The 19,997-nt window shown below is 45.7% G+C and overlaps 1 protein-coding gene across 4 annotated transcripts in view; it reads left to right on the top strand.

Annotated features, from left to right (window-relative positions):
- Positions 1-14,050: 14,050 nt before the first annotated feature.
- Positions 14,051-19,997, top strand: part of NCAPG (non-SMC condensin I complex subunit G) — a 42,402-nt gene continuing 36,455 nt past the window's right edge. The window contains exons 1-5 of one of the 4 annotated variants that reach the window (XM_038400473.2): positions 14,051-14,432; positions 14,924-15,036; positions 15,891-16,094; positions 17,474-17,702; positions 18,453-18,598. In XM_038400473.2, coding sequence (XP_038256401.1) covers positions 14,926-15,036; positions 15,891-16,094; positions 17,474-17,702; positions 18,453-18,598 — 690 coding nt within the window. In that variant the 5' untranslated portion in view covers positions 14,051-14,432; positions 14,924-14,925. Of the gene's footprint in view, positions 14,433-14,923; positions 15,037-15,086; positions 15,342-15,890; positions 16,095-17,473; positions 17,703-18,452; positions 18,599-19,997 lie in introns of those variants that run through there. The other 3 variants (XM_038400474.2, XM_038400475.2, XM_038400476.2) reach the window with 3 other exon arrangements.

Genomic DNA, 19,997 nt, shown 5'->3' with positions numbered 1-19,997 from the left:
CTACTGTCTTGCCCTCAAGTGACCAACTGTCATCTCCACCCCATAAATTCCTTGGGAATTTTGAAAGTCCCCTTCCTGTTTGCTTGGTGATGCGTGCAGTGGTTTCAGTGCATCTTTCCAGGTGGCCATGACTGCTCCATGCACCAGGCAGTCCCCCGTTTGGAGCAATGCCGAGCTGTTGGACATCATCAGCATTTGGGGAAAGGAGGCTGACTAGTCCCAGCTACGCTCCAGCTGTAGGAATTACGATACCTATGGACAGATTTCACAATGCATGATAGAAAGGGGCCATGATCGGTACACATTGCAATGTAGGGTCAAAGTGAAGAAGCTGCGGAATGCCTACCACAAGGTGCGGGAGGCAAACCGCTGCTCCAGTGTTGTGCCCATGAGCTGCTGGTTCTACAAAGAGCTGGATGGGATACTCGGTGGCGACCCCACCTCCACTGTGAAGGTTCCTGTGGATACTTCATTGGCTCACGTGCCAGTCGAGAGTGGACTGAGCCTGGAGGAGGAAATCTTGGATAAAGAGCAGGAGGGGGACCCAGAGGCAGAAGATGGCTTGAAGGCCAGAGATGCATGCAGTCAGGAGCTCTTTTCTACCCTGGAGGAACCTAGCCAGCCACAGCAGTTGGATCTTGGCGAAGCACAGACAGGAGAGGAGGTGCCTGGTAAGAGGATCTGATTTTGGGAATTGCTGAAGCAATCTGTTGGGGGCAGGAGGGTTGCAGAAAGCAGGCTTGTCTCCCACTGCATGCCTATTCTGAGTGGCGGAACAGGCTGTTGATAGACTCCCTCACTTCAAGGAAATCACCCTCAGAGATCTCCAGGAAACTCTTGTGGAGATACTGGGCAATCCGCTGCTGCAGGTTCCTCGGCAATGCTGCTCTGTTTCTTGCCCCATTAACAGTAACTTTCCCACGATACTGTGCCATCACGGGAGTGGGGGTGGGGGAGGGGACCATTGCTGCACACAGGCATAGGGGCCAGGGAGGAAGCTGCAGGCTTGAAGAAAACCCTCCCTTAATTCCCTGCTCACCCTCAGCAGCAAGATATCTTCCATAATGATCACATCCTGTGGAAAGTGTGGGGACAGGAATGATTATCAAGCCTCCCCTACAGTTCTGGCTCTCTCCAAGAGCCACATGTCCAGTGTACAGCATAGAATCATAGAATCATAGAATCATAGAATATCAGGGTTGGAAGGGACCCCAGAAGGTCATCTAGTCCAACCCCCTGCTCAAAGCAGGACCAAGTCCCAGTTAAATCATCCCAGCCAGGGCTTTGTCAAGCCTGACCTTAAAAACCTCTAAGGAAGGAGATTCTACCACCTCCCTAGGTAACGCATTCCAGTGTTTCACCACCCTCTTAGTGAAAAAGTTTTTCCTAATATCCAATCTAAACCTCCCCCATTGCAACTTGAGACCATTACTCCTCGTTCTGTCATCTGCTACCATTGAGAACAGTCTAGAGCCATCCTCTTTGAAACCCCCTTTCAGGTAGTTGAAAGCAGCTATCAAATCCCCCCCTCATTCTTCTCTTCTGCAGACTAAACAATCCCAGCTCCCTCAGCCTCTCCTCATAAGTCATGTGCTCTAGACCCCTAATCATTTTTGTTGCCCTTCGTTGTACTCTTTCCAATTTATCCACATCCTTCCTGTAGTGTGGGGCCCAAAACTGGACACAGTACTCCAGATGAGGCCTCACCAGTGTCGAATAGAGGGGAACGATCACGTCCCTCGATCTGCTCGCTATGCCCCTACTTATACAGCCCAAAATGCCATTGGCCTTCTTGGCAACAAGGGCACACTGCTGACTCATATCCAGCTTCTCGTCCACTGTCACCCCTAGGTCCTTTTCCGCAGAACTGCTGCCGAGCCATTCGGTCCCTAGTCTGTAGCGGTGCATTGGATTCTTCCATCCTAAGTGCAGGACCCTGCATTTATCCTTATTGAACCTCATTAGATTTCTTTTGGCCCAATCCTCCAATTTGTCTAGGTCCTTCTGTATCCTATCCCTCCCCTCCAGCGTATCTACCACTCCTCCCAGTTTAGTATCATCCGCAAATTTGCTGAGAGTGCAATCCACACCATCCTCCAGATCATTTATGAAGATATTGAACAAAACGGGCCCCAGGACCGACCCCTGGGGCACTCCACTTGACACCGGCTGCCAACTAGACATGGAGCCATTGATCACTACCCGTTGAGCCCGACAATCTAGCCAGCTTTCTACCCACCTTATAGTGCATTCATCCAGCCCATACTTCCTTAACTTGCTGACAAGAATGCTGTGGGAGACCGTGTCAAAAGCTTTGCTAAAGTCAAGAAACAATACATCCACTGCTTTCCCTTCATCCACAGAACCAGTAATCTCATCATAAAAGGCGATTAGATTAGTCAGGCATGACCTTCCCTTGGTGAATCCATGCTGACTGTTCCTGATCACTTTCCTCTCCTCTAAGTGCTTCAGGATTGATTCTTTGAGGACCTGCTCCATGATTTTTCCAGGGACTGAGGTGAGGCTGACCGGCCTGTAGTTCCCAGGATCCTCCTTCTTCCCTTTTTTAAAGATGGGCACTACATTAGCCTTTTTCCAGTCATCCGGGACTTCCCCCGTTCGCCACGAGTTTTCAAAGATAATGGCCAAGGGCTCTGCAATCACAGCCGCCAATTCCTTCAGCACTCTCGGATGCAATTCGTCCGGCCCCATGGACTTGTGCACGTCCAGCTTTTCTAAATAGTCCCTAACCACCTCTATCTCTACAGAGGGCTGGCCATCTCTTCCCCATTTTGTGTTGCCCAGCACAGCAGTCTGGGAGCTGACCTTGTTAGTGAAAACAGAGGCAAAAAAAAGCATTGAGTACATTAGCTTTTTCCACATCCTCTGTCACTAGCTTGCCTCCCTCATTCAGTAAGGGGCCCACACTTTCCTTGGCTTTCTTCTGGGTCTGGGAAGAGTGATTCATCCTGCCCCTGTGGCTACTCACCATTTTGGGGGTCTTGTGGCTCATGTGTGCTTGTCTTGGGTAAGCCAGTTAGTGACAGGTGTTTGAGTACAGTCTGTGTTGCAAACAATACTGCTTCTGTAAAATGTTGCATTTAAACTTCACAGAGATGACCTTGGGAGGCCAGTCTCCCTTATTGGCGGCAGAATGGCTGCGCAGAATTAGAAAGCGGCCACAGAGAACTAAGGAGGACTTTCTCTGTGATGTTCTGATGCACTCTGCCACTGAGAAACAGGAATTGAAGACAAGGAAGAAAAGAGACGGCAAGAAGAGGGACCAAAAGGAAAATGCGGCACGCCAGAATGAAGCCACAGAGCGGCTCTTAAACGTTATGGAGTGCAAAGTGGACACGCTTCAGGCAATACTAGCTCTTCAAACCAAGCAGCTCTGCGCTGGCCCTCCCCTGCAGCTGCTGTCACAAAACTCTTTCCCATGTGCCCCCTCTCCCCCACACTGCCAACACACTTTTATCAACCTCCTGGCTCCACTCTACCCTCAGCATTCCACTCCTCCCTCCTCACAGTCCAGCAACGTGGACTCCCACTACCCACTGCACTCAACACCCATCCCTCTGCAGTTTGGCCCTGCTGAAGTACAGCACCCACTGCATTATACTCCAAAGGAGAAGGCTGGGTATAATCCCTGGATGTACATAAATGTGTAGCCGTCCCGGGACCCCTCTTCCTCTGGAGACCTTCCCTTCCCCCATCCCTTCCCTGCTGATGTATTTTTGTTCTTTGACTCTCTCCTCCGGTTGTTGTCTTTTAGTAAAAGAATTGTGTTGGTCTAATAAGTGAAAGCAAAAAGAGCACTGCAAAGCAACACGCAATTATGTTAAACTCCCTTATTGCATCATGTGCACCAGTCACCTCCTAGCATTACAAGCACTGCAATACCGAGCATAGCAGCAAATATTAGCGACTTTCAGCTTCAAATTCAGCCCTGAGGGAAGCTTCCACCCTTCCCTTCACAAATATTATGGAGCATACAGCACACAGCTATAAGCATAGGAATATTGTCATTGGCCATGTCCAGCTTCCCATACAGGCTGCACCAGCGGGCTTTTAAATGGCCAAATGCACACTCAACAGTCATTCTGCACTTGCTCAGCCTGTTGTTTAACCGCTCCTTGCTGCTGTCAAGTTGCCCTGGGTATGCCTTCATAAGCTACAGCATTAAGGCGTAGGTGGAGTCTCCCAGGATCACAATGGGCATTTCAACTTCCCCTACAGTGATCTGCTGGTCCAGGAAGAAAGTCTTGCAGCTTCTTGAACAGGCCAGTGTTTCAAAAGATGCATGCATCATGCATCTTTCTGGAGCAGCCTGCATTAATGTCCGTGAAATGCCCACGGTGATCCACAAGCACCTGGAGAACCATTGAGAAATACCCCTTGCGATTAATGTACTCTGTGGCTAGGTTGGGTCTGGTGACAGAATTGGAATGTGCGTGCCATCTATCATCCCTCCACACTTAGGGAAGCCCATTTGTGCAAAGCCATCCACGTCACGCATGTTGCCCAGAGTCACGGGCTTTCGGAGCAGGATGGGATTAATGGCCCTGCACACTTCCATCAACATGACTCCAACAGTCGACCTTCCCACTCCGAACTAGTTAGTGACCGATCGGTAGCAGTCTGGAGTATCCAGCTTCCACAATGCAATCGCCACACGCTTCTCTAGCGACAGGGCAGCTCTCATTCTCGTTTCCTTGCGTCATCACACAGTCCCATGAATGTGGCTTTCCTCATGCGAAAGTTCTGCAGCCATAGTTCGTCATCCCAGAGGTGCATCATGATGTGATCCCACCACTGAGTGCTTGTTTTCCAAGACCAAAAGCAGCATTCCACTGTGGTCAGCACCTCCCTGAATACCACAAGCAATCTCGTGGTCGTAGCTACTTCGCGTGGTGAGATCAATGTTGCATTCTTCTTGCTTTTGTAATTTAAGGAATAACTCACTGCCACTCATGACATGTTGGTAAGAGTGAACAGCATACTGATCAACAATTTGTGATCCATTTCTGCAGTCTGAAAGAAGCAGGACACGCAGTACACAAACCATTGAAAGATGGCTTCAAATGTGGATGGAAACACAGGGGTTGCTGGGATGCGAAGCAATGCATTGGGACTGGACCCAGGATGCCCCGCCACCCCCCTCCACCTTCCCACAAGTTTTAGTAGCAAAAGAGAAAGAGGTGCTCTGTGGGATAGCTGCCCAGAGTGCACCACTCCAAATAGCGCTGCAAGTGCCACAAGTGTGAACACGCTATTGAGCAGGCAGCTGTTAGTGTAAACACACAACAGAGGTTTTCCTTGTGTACTGAGTGGCACTGTAACTTTGCCAGTGTAGATGTGCCCTGAGTTAAATGATTCTCTCTTCTCCCTGACGCATAACAGAACAAAATAGCTTCTGCCTGCTGCCAACAAGAGGAACTTCCCTGCCGAGATCTTGCAGGAAAGATAGTCTGATGTAGGTTTTCCTTAGTCTCTCCTATTGAAGTTAAAAGAAAAGGAGTACTTGTGGCACCTTAGAGACTAACAAATTTATTAGAGCATAAGCTTTCGTGAGCTACAGCTCACTTCATCGGATGCATTCCTATTGAAGTTGTTCCACTTTAATTAAATTATTAACTAATCAAATATTAATTGGGCCAGAAAAAGAATGACACTGTAGTCCAGTGGCTAGAACATTCACTTGCAAGGTGGCTGAGCCATGTTCAAATACCTTTACCTCATCAGGCAAGGGGGAACCCTATAGCCTGATACATCTTGAGTGGGTACCCTAACCAGTAGGGCACAGGTTATAAGGGAGAATTTCTTCCTTTCTCTCCTCCCCCAGCTATTTTGTATGAGGTTAGGCAGCCTCTGAGCACACCTACTGGATCAGGCCCACTAATTAATATCTATCTTTCCATGGTTCAGAAAGGCAAGCTAATTAATATCTATCTTCCCATGGTTCAATCATTCTGGGGTTTATGTGGGAGATAGGTATTTGGGTGCCTATCATGAGGCTCGAATGTGCATGCCCAGAAGCAGAACCTTAGGTGTGTAGGGAACTCTTATTACAAAAACTTAAGTGCTGAGTAAGTTTAGGTGTCTACAGGGTTAGGTGACAGACAAGCAGAGGTTTTGTGGATTACACTGGTGCCTAAATCTGGGGTTTAGGCACCTAAGTACCTTTGTGGATCCAGGCCTTCTTTTACACATTCACATTGTTCCATTTTAAATTCTTTCCCCACATGTCTCCCAGTACAGAGGCAGCAGGTAAGCTGTAAAATCAAATGAAATAAAAAGGAAACAGTAAAGGAAGAACAAATAGGATAAGTGAGATGACAAATGTGTCCTTTGTAGGACCTGCTTTCCACCAAGGATAAAAAGACAGGGAAAGAAACAAAATATTTATAAAGGGTTCTCTAGGATGGGGAACCTGCCCTTTCTTACAGTCTCTGGAGATTGACCTAATTAAAATTCAGTCTTTTAATGTGTTACCTTAGTCTCCAAAAAACCCAGTATTTTATTAATTTCAAATTAAACTTTTTGGAGAAAATGTTTATTACATATGTAGAGACCCTCCCCTCAGAATATTAAGGCACTCAGTAAAACACAAATATTAGTCTGGAAACTCAAAGTAAAGGTTACACAAAGAAAACATCCAAGTTTTGGAAGGAATGGAACTATTCATCCAAATAACCTTCAGTTAGCACCTACCATTCTTCAGCTCTGCAGATGCCTTACAGACTGTGCCAAAAATGAGGATGTTTTGGTAAGGAGTCTAAAAAGTTTGTAGCCTGCAGCTGTCAACACTTTAAATTCACTTTATTTGGATAGTTTGCCCATAGAGTTGAGAAGCTCTTGGAGATGTGGCTTTAATATTGTAGGTTATTATCTATTAGCCTTATGTTTAATCTATTTTGTAGCTCCAGTTACAGTAACGGTTTTTGCTGAGTTTCATTTTTGACAACCCAAAAAAAGATCTGCATTAAATTTGGGGTATTATCTAAGCACTTGTGGACAGCAGCATATGTTGCTTCAGGATAGTGATCGCCATAACTTTCTATCTATCTCTACTAGTCTCTTAAACGACCTAACAAAAATAGGGAAGTTGAACGTGCAGAATTTTGTACTTTCTGTATCTTATTGGTCCTGCCAAAACTCTTGGCTTTCATCATCTAAAAGGGAAAATACTCCTGCATTTTGAAGTTTAGACATACCTTCCTCACCCACTCTCATGAAGCAGCACTTGTGTTTGATGGTCTTATTCAATCTTTCCTATCTATAAAAGCCTAAACTTCTTTAGTCATTGGAATAAAAACATACTGTTTCTAGGCAGTTGGTGTGTTCATTCATCCAATAAGACCTAATTTTGCCACCTGGCCAAGTTCAGCTTTTACTGAAGTTATTTTTGCAATAATTACTCAGCAATAGTCAATATGAGCTGAACTCCATCAGAGACAAGGAAATCACCCCAACCCTTCCTACTGTGTGGTTGAATTTGATTGTTTTATAAATTTCAGGTAACTGGAACATCTGCATTATTTTTTCAATATACCTTATAGAGGGATTTTCACCTTCCTACTCTAAAGAGTCCACTGAGCTCCCTCTAGCCATTATTCTTCCCATTGGCTGAGCCTGTGCTCCCTCTGTGGGTCTGTCTACTCTGCACCTGGGAGTAAGTCTCCCAGGATATGCCTACACTGCAATAAAACACACATTGGCTGGGCTGGATCAGCTGACTCTGGCTCATGGGGCTCAGGGTGGATGTAGAAGTGAGTTGTAGCTCACGAAAGCTTATGCTCAAATAAATTTGTTAGTCTCTAAAGTACTCCTTTTCTTTTTGTGAATACAGACTAACACGGCTGCTACTCTGAAACCTGTAAACATACCCTCAGTCTCCTCAACACCAGATATGTAGTACAGTATTGCCAATATCAAGTGGTAACAAATTATGAATGAAGCATCCCCCCCAAAAATAAAATGTGAAAAATGGGGGGGGGTTGTACTTATCTGCTTGTTTTTGAGTCTTTACAGGTTTATTTTTAATCTTTTCATATGGGCTAGACACTTTTTTTAAATGAAAGCTGAGATTCTCACATCATCATAGCAATGCAGGGCTGGAAGGGACCTCGAGAAATCATCAAGTCTAGCCCCCTGCCTTGTGGCAAGACCAAACAAACCTAGAGCATCCCTGACAGATGTTTGTCCAACTTGTTTTTAAAAGCTTCCAATAATGGGAACTCCACGACCGCCCTTGGAAGCCTATTCCAGAGCTTAACTACCTGTATAGTTAGGAAACAAATGGAAAACAATTGATCCCTGTCCTGTTTATAACAGCCCTTAACATACAAGACTGTTAGCAGGTTGTACCTTGGTCTTCTTTTCTCAAGACTAATGTACTCAAATTTTTCAACCTTTCCTCACACTGTACATCAAGTTTTCTAAACCTTTTAGTATCATTTTTGTTGTTCTCTTCTGGACTCTTTCCAATTTGTCCACATCCTTCCTAAATTGTGGCACCCAGAATTGGACACAGTACTCCCCCGGGGCCTCACAGTGCCAAGCAGAGTGGGATAATTACCTCCTGTGTCTTACATACAACCTTCCAGTTAACCCCCCCGCCCCAAAATCACATTAGCCTTTTTTGCAGCTACATCACATTGATGACTCATATTCAGTTCATAGTCCACTACAACCCCTTGATTCATAGTCCACTACAACTGCTGATACTAGATGAGCAGTAATATCGCCTAGATGACAGTTATTCCCCATTTGTAGTCATGCATTTGATTTTTCCATCCTCATAATGTGATTCCAGGAGCTGGGGCTTGATCATGAGGCTTGTTATAAAATCACAATCTGGCAATGTTAGAAGCAGACACTAACTCGCATTGTTTAGGGTAGGGGTGGGGAACCTTTTTTCTATCAGGGGCCATTGACTCACAGAAAAAATTAATTGCGGGTTAGACAGGCTGAGGCTCTGGGCTTCCCCCTGCAGCGGGGCGAGCCAGTGCTTGCGGCTCCAGCCCCACGGGGTGTGTGTGTGTGAAGACATAGACTCATAGACATTAAGGTCAGAAGGGACCATTATGATAATCTAGTCTGACCTTCTGCACAATGCAGGCCACCGAATCTCATCTACCCACTCCTGCAATAAACCTCTCACCTATGTCTGAGCTATTGAAGTCCTCAGATCATGGTTTAAAGACTTCAAGGTGCAGAGAATCCTCCAGCAAGTGACCTGTGCCTCATGCTGCAGAGGAAGGCGAAAAACCCCCAGGGCCTCTGTTAGGATATAGATATTCAGGCCTGTTTGTAAAGACCTATTCTCTAAGAATTTAGGTGTATTCTTATCACTTGGCTAGTTATAGAGGTATAAAAGAAAGAATCAAAATCACTGTCTGCCAGTGTAAGGTCCTTCTCTTTCTGTGACAGTCTGAGGCCCTGTTCTTAGGCTAAGGCCTTTGGCTAAGCAGCAGAGGCAGCCATAAGCTGGGAAGCGACTGGTCACATCCTCACATTCCAAACTAGTCACATTGAAAGAAGGTGCTATTGGGCTCTTAGGAATACAATCCTGTCCTGATAATGCCTATCACCTCCAGAGAAAGGGAAATGCCTAGAAGATGTAAAAGGAAACTTAGTTTGATAGCATCCTGTCTGGCAAGGATGAACTCACTTATCAATAGCTGGGAAGTGAAATCCTCACTTCTGTATTGTTTTGTCATTATAGTTCCCACTTTGCTATTGTTTGTCTGTATAATCTCTGTCTGGTTCTATAATTGTTCCTGTCTGCTGTATAATTAATTTTGCTGGGTGTAAACTAATTAAGGTAGTGGGATATAATTGGTTACATAATCATGTTACAATAGGTTAGGATTGGTTAGTTAAATTTCAGGAAAATGATCGGTTAAGGTATAGCTAAGCAGAACTCAAGTTTTACTATATAGTCTGCGCTCAGTCAGGAAGTGTGTGGGTGGGTGTGTGTGGGGGGGATGGGAACAGGGAATGGGGGTGGGGAAATTGGAATCATGTTTTGCTAAAGGGGGAAATGGGAACAGGAAATGGGGGTGGGGAAATTGGAATCATGTTTGGCTAAGGGCAGGAATGGGAACAGGGACACAGGTGTAAGGCTCTGTGGTGTCAGAGCTGGGAAGGGGAACACTAAGGAAGGAAACTGGAATCATGCTTGCTGGAAGTTCACCCCAATAAACATTGAATTGTTTGCACCTTTGGGCTTCGGGTATTGTTGCTCTCTGTTCATGCGAGAGGACCTGCGAAGTAAGTGGGTGAAGGAATAAGCCCCCTAACAGCCTCTGCCAATCTGCCCTGGAGGAAAATTCCTTCCCGACCCCAAATATGGCGATCAGCTGAACCCTGAGCATGTGGGAAAGATTCACCAGCCAGATACCCAGGAAAGAATTCTCTGTAGTAACTCAGATCCCACCCCATCTAACATCCAATCACAGGCCATTGGACCTATTTACCATGAATAGTTAAAGATCAATTAATTGCCAAAATCATGTTATCTCATCATGCCATCTCCTCCATAAACTTATCGAGTTTAATCTTGAAGACAGATAGGTCTTTTGCCCCCACTGCTTCCCTTGGAAGGCTGTTCCAGAACTTCACTCCTCTGATGGTTAGAAACCTTTGTCTAATTTCAAGTCTAAACTTCCTGATGGCCAGTTCATATCCATTTGTTCTTGTGTCTACATTGGTACTGAGCTTAAATAATTCCTCTCCCTCTCTGGTATTTATCCCTCTGATATATTTATAGAGAGCAATCATATCTCCCCTCAGCCTTCTTTAGTTAGGCTAAACAAGCCAAGTTCCTTGCATCTCCTTTCATAAGACAGGTTTTCCATTCCTCAGATCATCTAGTAGCCCTTCTCTGTACCTGTTCCAGTTTGAATTCATCTTTCTTAGACATGGGAGACCAGAACTGTACACAGTATTCCAGATGAGGTCTCACCAGTGCCTTGTATAACCGTACTAACACCTCCTTATCACTACTGGAAATACCTTGCCTGATGCATCCCAAGACCGCATTAGCTTTTTTTACGGCCATATCACATTGGCGGATCATAGTCATCCTATGATAAATTAATACTCCAAGGTCCTTCTCCTCCTCTGTTACTTCTAATAGATGCGTCCCCAGTTTATAACTAAAATTCTTGTTATTAATTGCTAAATGCATGACCTTACACTTCTCACTATTAAAATTCATCCTATTACTATTACTCCAGTTTATAAGGTCATCCAGATGCTCCTTTATGATATCCTGGTCCTTCTCTAAATTGTATCATCCACAAACTTTATTAGCACACTCCCACTTTTTGTGCCGATATCAGTAATAAAAAGATTAAATAAGATTGGTCCCCAAATCGATCCCTAAGGAACTCCACTGGTAACCTCCCTCCAGCCTGACAGTTCACCTTTCAGTATGATCTGCTGTAGTCTCCCCTTTAACCAATTTTCATATTGACCCCCATCTTTTCCAGTTTAACTAATAATTCCCCATGTGGCACCGTATCAAATGCCTTACTGAAATCTAGGTAAATTAGATCCACTGCGTTCCCTTTGTCTAAAAAATCTGTTACTTTCTCAAAGAAGGAGATCAGGTTGGTTTGGCACAATCTATCTTTTGTAAAACCATGTTGTATTTGGTCCCATTTACCATTGACCTCAATGTCCTTAACTACTTTCTCCTTCAAAATTTTTTCCAAGACCTTGCAAACTACAGATGTCAAACTAACAGACCTGTAGTTACCCGGATCACTTTTTTTCCCTCTCTTAAAAATAGGAACTATGTTAACAATTCTCCAGTCATATTGTACAATCCCTGAGTTTAGAGATTCATTAAAAATTCTTGCTAATGGGCTTGCAATTTCATGTGCCAATTCCTTTAATATTCTTGGATGAAGATTATCTGGGCCCCCTGATTTAGTCCCATTAAGCTGTTCAAGTTTTGCTTTTACCTCAGATATGGTAATCCCATTTGTCATGCTACCATTATCCCCAAGATCCTCATTAAAGACAGAGGCAAAGTATTTGTATAGATATTGGGCCATGCCTAGATTATCCTTAACCTCCACTCCATCCTCAGTGTTTAGCAGTCCCACTTCTTCTTTCTTCGTTTTCTTCTTATTTATAGGGCTATAGAACCTTTTACTATTGGTTTTAATTCCCTTTGCAAGGTCCAACTCTACTTGACTTTTAGCCTTTCTCACTTTATCCCTACATGTTCTGACCTCAATAAGGTAGCTTTCCTTGCTGATCCCTCCCATCTTCCACTCACTGTATGCTTTCTGCTTTTTCTTAATTACCTCTCTGAGATGCTTGCTCCTCCAGCTTGGTCTACAACTCCTGCCTATGAATTTTTCCCCCTTTCTTGGGATGCAGGCTTCCGATAGCATCTGCAGCTTTGACTTGAAGTAATCCCAGGCCTTCTCTGCCTTTAGATCCATAAATTCTTCAGTCCAATCCACTTCCCTAACTAATTTCCTTAATTTTTGAAAGTCAGCCCTTTTGAAATCAAAAACCCTAGTCGCAGATTTATTTTTGTTTATCCTTCTGTTCAGTTTGAACTGAATTAGCTCATGATCACTTGAACCAACATGGAGGCTTGGGGCTTCCCTTAGTGCTGCCAACTTTCTAATTGCACAAAACAGAACACCCCTGCCCCACCCCTTCTCTGAGGCCCCACCCCCCTCTTACTCCATCCCCATCCCTCAACCGCTCGCTCTCCCCCACCCTCACTCACTTTCTCTGGGCTGGGGCAGGGGGTTGGAGTGTGGGAGGAGGTGAGGGCTCCAGCTAGGGGTGTGGGCTGCATGGTTGGGGCCAGAAATGAGGGGATCAGGGTGCAGGAGGGGGCTTTGGGCTGGGGCAGGGGTGCAGGAGAGGGTGAGGGCTCCAGCTGGGGTGTGGGCTCTGGGGTGGGATGGAGGATGAGGTGTTTGGGATGCAGGAGGAGACTCTGGGCTGAGGCCAGGGGGATTGGAGTGTGGGAGTGGGCTCAGGGCTGGGACAGGGGGGTGGGGTGCGGGAGGAGGTTCGGGGTACAGGCTCTGGGAGGCAGTTTGGGTGTGGGAGAGTGCTCAAGGCTGGGGCGGGGGGTTGGTGTATAGAAGCGAGTTCGGGGTGCAGACTCTGGCTAGGCAGCACTTACCTCAGGTGGCTACCGGTGGGTGGTGCAGTGGGGTTAAGGCAGGCACCCTGCCTGTCTGGCCCTTAGCTGAAGGCGTGGTTAGGCAGCTCTGTGCGTTGTGCTGTGCCCGTGCCTGCAGGCGCTGCCCTTACAGTTCCCATAGGCTCCCGGCCAATTGGAGCTGCGGAGCCGGTGCTAGGGGCTGGGTCAGCACATGGCGCTTCCCTGATCGCTCCTGTGCCTAGGGGCCACAGGGACATGCTGTGTGCTTCTGGGAGCTTCACGGAGCCAGGGAGCCTGCCTCAGCCCTGCTGCGCTGCCAACCGGGCTTTTTAACGGCCTGCCAACCCTAGCTTCCCCCTGCAGTGGGGTGAGCCGACACTCGCAGCTCCAGCCCTACGGGGGAGCGCCGAGGTTCGGGGCTTCTGTGCCGCGGCGCCAAGACTCGCTGTGGTCTGGACTTGCAAACTAAGCAGCGGGTCGGATCTGGCCGGCGGACCATAGGTTCCCTCCCCCCCCCCCCACCCCGGTTTAGGGCACCGCTCAGGGCACTCACTGGTGTCCAGCTGTAACAAACATGGTTACTGTGGTACCCCCCAATTGACAGCTTTGGCAATCTGCACCAAGTGGTAGGGATGCTGGAACAGTTTTTAGAAGGGGAGTGCTGAGAACCACTGAGCCAAATTATACTGGAAACCACTTCAAGCCGGGGGTGGGGTGGGGTGGGATGGGGCAGCACCCCCCACCCCCTTCGTTCCAGCAGCATCTCTGCCGGTGAAGCGTCTGCTCTTCTTTCACGAGAAACCCAGCGCCCGGCCAGCCGTGCCCCACAGGCGGTGTGAAATCTAGCGGCGCCCCCTCCCGGCGGCTGTCCACACCGCTCCTCCTCCCCCCGCAGGCGGCTGCTCCTACGACTGCGTCCCCTCCCGCTCCTGCCAGACTCGCCATCGCCCGGCTGTTCTACTACTGCACTCCCTCCCCCGGCTGTCCCGACTTCCCGGCCCGCTCACTCGTGCCCCGGCTGTTCCTACGAGTGCACTCCCTCCCCCGGCTGTTCCCACGACTACTCAGTCGCCCGGCTGTTCTTGCAAGTGCCTCCTTCCCCCGTCCTGTTTTTCCGCTCGCTGAGCGGAATTCTCGCGAGACTGCTCGTGGCGCTCGGGAGCAATTTGAACTAGGTAACGGCCGCGGCGCGGGAGCTGTGGCCGGGGCGCGAGGCCCGGAGCGGGCCTGACACCGACCGACGCGATAGATCAGCGCTTCCCAGGCCGGGGCCCGGCAGGTGAGAGGCGCCCGCTCCCCCGGGCGGGGCGGGGCGGTGTAGGTGTGTGTTCCCGCCTGAAGAACTCCCTGGTGGCCCCCGGATCCCGCGTCCGCGTCCTGCTCCGACCACGCGAGTCCCCGGGGTCTCGCAGCTGCCGCCCCCCCCCCCCACCCCTTCCTTCCGCACGGGCGGAGCGGCGCTGGGGGAAGCTGGGCCGGGCCGGGCCGGGCCGGGCGGGGGAGGGGTGCAGGCTCCTGCCCCCAGCACAGCCCCCCCCCCGCCCCGTGGGGGGAGGGTCAGTCGAAACTACTCGGCGAACTCGACACAAATTTGCAAAGGCTTTGGGAGAACTCCCCCTTAAACGCCTGGCTGCAAACAGTCCCCCAGCCCTGCCGCTTGGCCCGAGTGGTCCGTGGACATGAGCAGGGCTGCGCGGGTCGCCTGGGCCCTGCGGCGGTCCCGTAGTGTTCCCCGCGCCCCTGGGAAATGACGCGCTCGTATCTCCCCAGCAATGGGAGCGGAGAAGAAGCTGCTGCAAATCAAAGATGCGTTCGAGATGGCTCAGAAACCACATCAGAACCATGCAAAGCTAGTGGCAGCTTTGAAGCGTACCTACAGTCAGGTGAATATCCTCCTAGGGATTGTCCACACGAGGAAACTTTACAATGCTGATTGAACTAAGGGCCATCGCCAACCTCCACACCTTCCATTCTAAGTGCAACTTGTGCTTCTTCTGTGTGGCCTACTGGATAGAGCCCTGGACTCAGGAGAACTGGGGTCTAGTCCCAGCTCTGCCACTGGCCTGCTGGGTGATCATGGGCAAGTCACTTCCCTGCTCCGTGCCTCACTTTCCTCATCTGTAAAATGAGGATAATACTGACTCCCTTTATAAAACATTTTGAGCTATGTGGATGAAAAACAAACTAGGTATTATTATTATTTTATTATTATTATTATTATTATTTATTATTTGATCTTGCTTTCTCTAACACGCATAGCAGCAAGTACATTAAAAAAACCTAAAAACAAAGCTCTATCAAAAAACAATGCACTACACTGCACACACAATTCTCCCCCAGGGAAGAAGATGAGAGAGAGAGAGAGAGAGAGAATGAACTACATATGGCTGATGTTACTCACATTGTCTAATGCACTATTGGAAAGTACTCAGGCACGACAGAGATGAAGTGGTATAAGAACCTCTATAGACTGGTGTAGACAGACCAAGTTGTAGTTTTAATGTTTTAGCTTCTTGAGCTGAACTTACAGGGGAGCCTAGAGTTCAAACTATGGCATAGATTGTGACAGCTCAATTACTAAGCAGGACATTGTGCTGAAAGCACATTGTGCAGTGGATCTGTGCTTACAGTTTTAGACCTATAAAGACCTAAATGGGAGCTTCCTATCTGAGACCCCCACCTCTTTTCTGTGATTCTGTCATGGGAAGATTAACATTCTGTGTTTGATATATTTCAGCTGAACGATAGGATGGTTTTTCATGAGGAGTTTATTCATTACCTTAAGTATCCTATGATAATCTACAAGCGGGAACCAGCAGTGGAACAAGTGATAAATTTTGCAGCTAAGTTTGTTACTTCATTTGATCAGCTGGAGAAAGAAGATGGTAATGAGGAAGAAGAAAACTCACTTCTGAGTTATTTGTTTAATTTTCTGCTTGAGGTACCATGACAACATTTATCAAATTATTAATGTGATGGTGAAATTTCCATCTAAGGGAAAATCTTGGCGTTGTAATTTACTTACCAAGTGAACACTATATAAATCTAAGGCTTGGTCTAAACTTTACCAGCATAGCTAGGCTAGGGGAGTAATTTTTTTATTTTTGCCTTAAGTAGCTATGCCCGTAAAAGCCCTAGTGCAAATGCGCTCATATCTGTATAAAAGTTCTTATACCGGTATCATTTATACCAATTCCCCAAATAGGAATAAACTGTACTGATATAGTATCAGTGGGGTAGCCATGTTAGTCTGGATTTGTAAAAGTGGCAGAGTGTCCTGTGGCACCTTATAGACTAATAGATGTGTTGGAGCATAAGCTGTCGTGTCGGATGCATGTAGTGGAAAGCAGTTTCTCCTCCCTTGGTGTTCACACCTCAACTGCTAGAAGAGGGCATCATCTTCCGTGATTGAACTAACCTCGTTGCTCCTAGGCTGATTCTTGCTTGCATATTTATACCTACCTCTGGAAATTTTCACTACATGCATCTGACGAAGTGGGTATTCACCCATGAAAGCTTATGCTCCAATACATCTGTTAGCCTATAAGGTGCCACAAGACTCTTTGCCGCTTGTACTGATATAAGCACTGCCATACAGATGTATTATGTCTGCACTAGGAGAGTTTTGCTCATTTAAGTATACCAGTGTAGTTAAATCAGCAAAACTTTCTAACGTAGATCTTGCCTAAATAGGGTATTTATTATTGTACTATTTTATTATTATTTTAATGAAATTTAAGTGTTCCAATAACAAGAAATCACAAATAGAAGTATGTTTGCTTTTGAAATTAGTAGCTTCAGAAAACTACAGAACTTTTGTTTTTTGGGAGGGGACTGTCTATGTGACTACAATGACCAATCAAAATTGATAATATTAAAACAAAATGATTTCCCTCCCACATTTTCAAAGAACAATCAGGCTCTTCATATTCAGTTTTGGTTTATTGGGGGCTGTGAGGAAGCACATTATAGTTAGTGTTGTATAATACTTTACTTTATTCTTTTGCAGTTTAAGGCCCAAATCCTGCAAAGACTTTGCTTAATTTTACTACCGTGATTTCTGTGGGACTGCTCACAATAGTAAAGTTAAGCATATGTATAAGTCTTTGTAGATATACAGTCTAAGTTGTGATTTGTTGGCTCTAGAGTAAAAATGTGTATTAATTGTGTACCCACAGTATTAAGTAGTTATACATCAATATGTATATGTGATGTAACAATGAGGGAAGGTTACACATGATGTATAACTTGTTTGTTATATCATAATTGTGATCAAAATCATAACCCTTTGGTCACTGTCTTGATGACTTTTGTTTTTAGTCTCACAGTGCGAACAGCCATGCTGTTAGACTTCGAGCGTGCCAACTTGTTAATAAGCTTTTGGGAAGTATGCCAGAAAATGCCCAGATTGATGATGATCTCTTTGATAAAATTAATGAAGCCATGCTAATTAGACTGAAGGATAAGATTCCAAATGTGAGAATCCAAGCTGTACTGGCATTGGCTAGACTTCAGGATCCCAATGATGAGAACTGTCCTGTGGTTAATGGTGTGTTTGTATATCTTTTATAATCTTTTCTTTTAGTAAGCACAGTTGACTTAATCTCTTCTAAAATTTTCTTTAAGTATTGACTAAATCTGAAATACTATACAAAAATGTAGCTGTCGTTTGTTAATTCTAGCAATGCAATTATGTGTGGATATGGATATATATAAGTAGGATAGAAAATCTTTGAATTCATAACATTTAAAATTTACTTAACATATTAAACTAGTTAATCTAGTTGCATAAAGGGCCATACAGTAAAACAAATCAAAATAAAAAATAATAGACTGCCAACCCAGTATTGCACCATCAAATAAAAAGCATTTTAAATGCCCTCAAAAGGTTGAGAGAAGTGAGATTTAACAGATAAAATAATGCAAAGTGAATAATCCTGCCAAAACAAATGGGCTTTCTGTTGTGCCTGAAGCCAGCTGGTGAAGACTGCAGTTCTTGGTTTATAGGGGAGAGTTCCACAATCAAAGACCCTGAACTGAAAGTTCTGCTTGAGGCTTGGTCTTGAGGGAAGCTGAGACCTGGGACCCTTAACTGACACAAAAGGTCATTGCTTGTTATAGTTAGGGCTTAGAGTGTTCTACAAAGTGCCTACACCATAGGGGTTATACAGAGAGAATTTTTAATTGATTTGAACTATTCCTCATGTTGTGTTTTGCAGGCGAAGATGGATTTTATTTTATTATGATTATGAATATTTTTTAAGACACGTAATGCTAATGACTGATATTTTCTTTTCAGTTTACAACACTTTGCTTGAAAATGATTCAAGTTCAGAAGTGAGGCGTGCAGTGTTGTCATGTATTGCCCCATCAGCTAAGACTTTGCCAAAAATTGTAGGCCGCACTATGGATGTAAAAGAGGCTGTCAGGAAACTGGCATATGAGGTAAACCAGTCTCTTAATTTCAGTTCCAAGGCTTTAAGAGACTTGGTATGTTTTTATAAAGCTTATAAGGTATTTCCAGTAAGAAAAGTAGCTAAAATGGGTAGCGTGTTCAGTTACCAGAAAAGTCACTGCATAAGAGAGTGATACATTAAAGGAATCTTTCAAGTAGCATCTCCTGAACCTTTAGAAGAAGTACTCATTTTTTTCATTCATGATATAACCTTCATGGAGCTCCACTGTAAAAGTAGCGTATGGTAGAGTAGATGGGCTCGCCAGCTCTTCAGGAACAGAAAGCATAAATAGTCCATCCCCTTACTACCTATTAGTCTTTCTCTACCCATCCACAGGTGTGGCTGTGAATCAAACTTTATATCTGTGTATATATAGCTATTGTTTCCTAAAACCTGACTATTGCTGTTGGAATGGTACTTGTTTGGAGTGTGCTTTTTGTAGTATTGTAATACGAATGACTAGTAATAGTATTGTGGTGGCACTCACGTGCTAGGTGCTGTAAAACACAAAAGAGAAAACGCTTCCTGCCTCAAAGAGCTTACAGTCTGAAGGAAAAGAAACTACCACATACAAGCAAAATATTTGGGATGATTAACAAATGTTAATTATATCTTAAACACTACAAAAAGAAGGATTCTGGGTGGACTCCTCCTGAAGGTCGAAACAGCAGACTGGTCTTCTACATAGAGTGCTTTCCATCCCACCATCGACATTTTTATGGCCGACTTAGAACAACGCTTCCTCAGCTCTCGTCCCCTAATGCCCCTACTCTACTTGCGCTACATTGATGACATCTTCATCATCTGGACCCATGGAAAAGAAGCCCTTGAGGAATTCCACCAGGATTTCAACAATTTCCATCCCACCATCAACCTCAGCCTGGACCAGTCCACACAAGAGATCCACTTCCTGGACACTACGGTGCTAATAAGTGATGGTCACATAAACACCACCCTATATCGGAAACCTACTGACCGCTATTCCTACCTACATGCCTCTAGCTTTCATCCAGATCACTCCACACGATCCATTGTCTACAGCCAACCTCTACGATATAACCGCATTTGCTCCAATCCCTCAGACAGAGACAAACACGTACAAGATCTCTATCATGCATTCTTACAATACCCACCTGCTGAAGTGAAGAAACAGATTGATAGAGTCAGAAGAGTACCAGAAGTCACCTACTACAGGACAGGCCCAACAAAGTAAATAACAGAACGCCATTAGCCATCACCTTCAGCCCCCAACTAAAACCTCTCCAACGCATCATCAAGGATCTACAGCCTATCCTGAAGCAAGACCCATCACTCTCACAGATCTTGGAAGACAGGCCAGTCCTTGCTTACAGACAGGCCTCCAACCTGAAGCAAATACTCACCAGCAA

This window comes from Dermochelys coriacea, chromosome 4 (genome assembly GCF_009764565.3).
Source record: "Dermochelys coriacea isolate rDerCor1 chromosome 4, rDerCor1.pri.v4, whole genome shotgun sequence".
Taxonomy (NCBI): domain Eukaryota; kingdom Metazoa; phylum Chordata; order Testudines; family Dermochelyidae; genus Dermochelys; species Dermochelys coriacea.
This window is presented reverse-complemented; position numbering and strand designations above follow the sequence as displayed.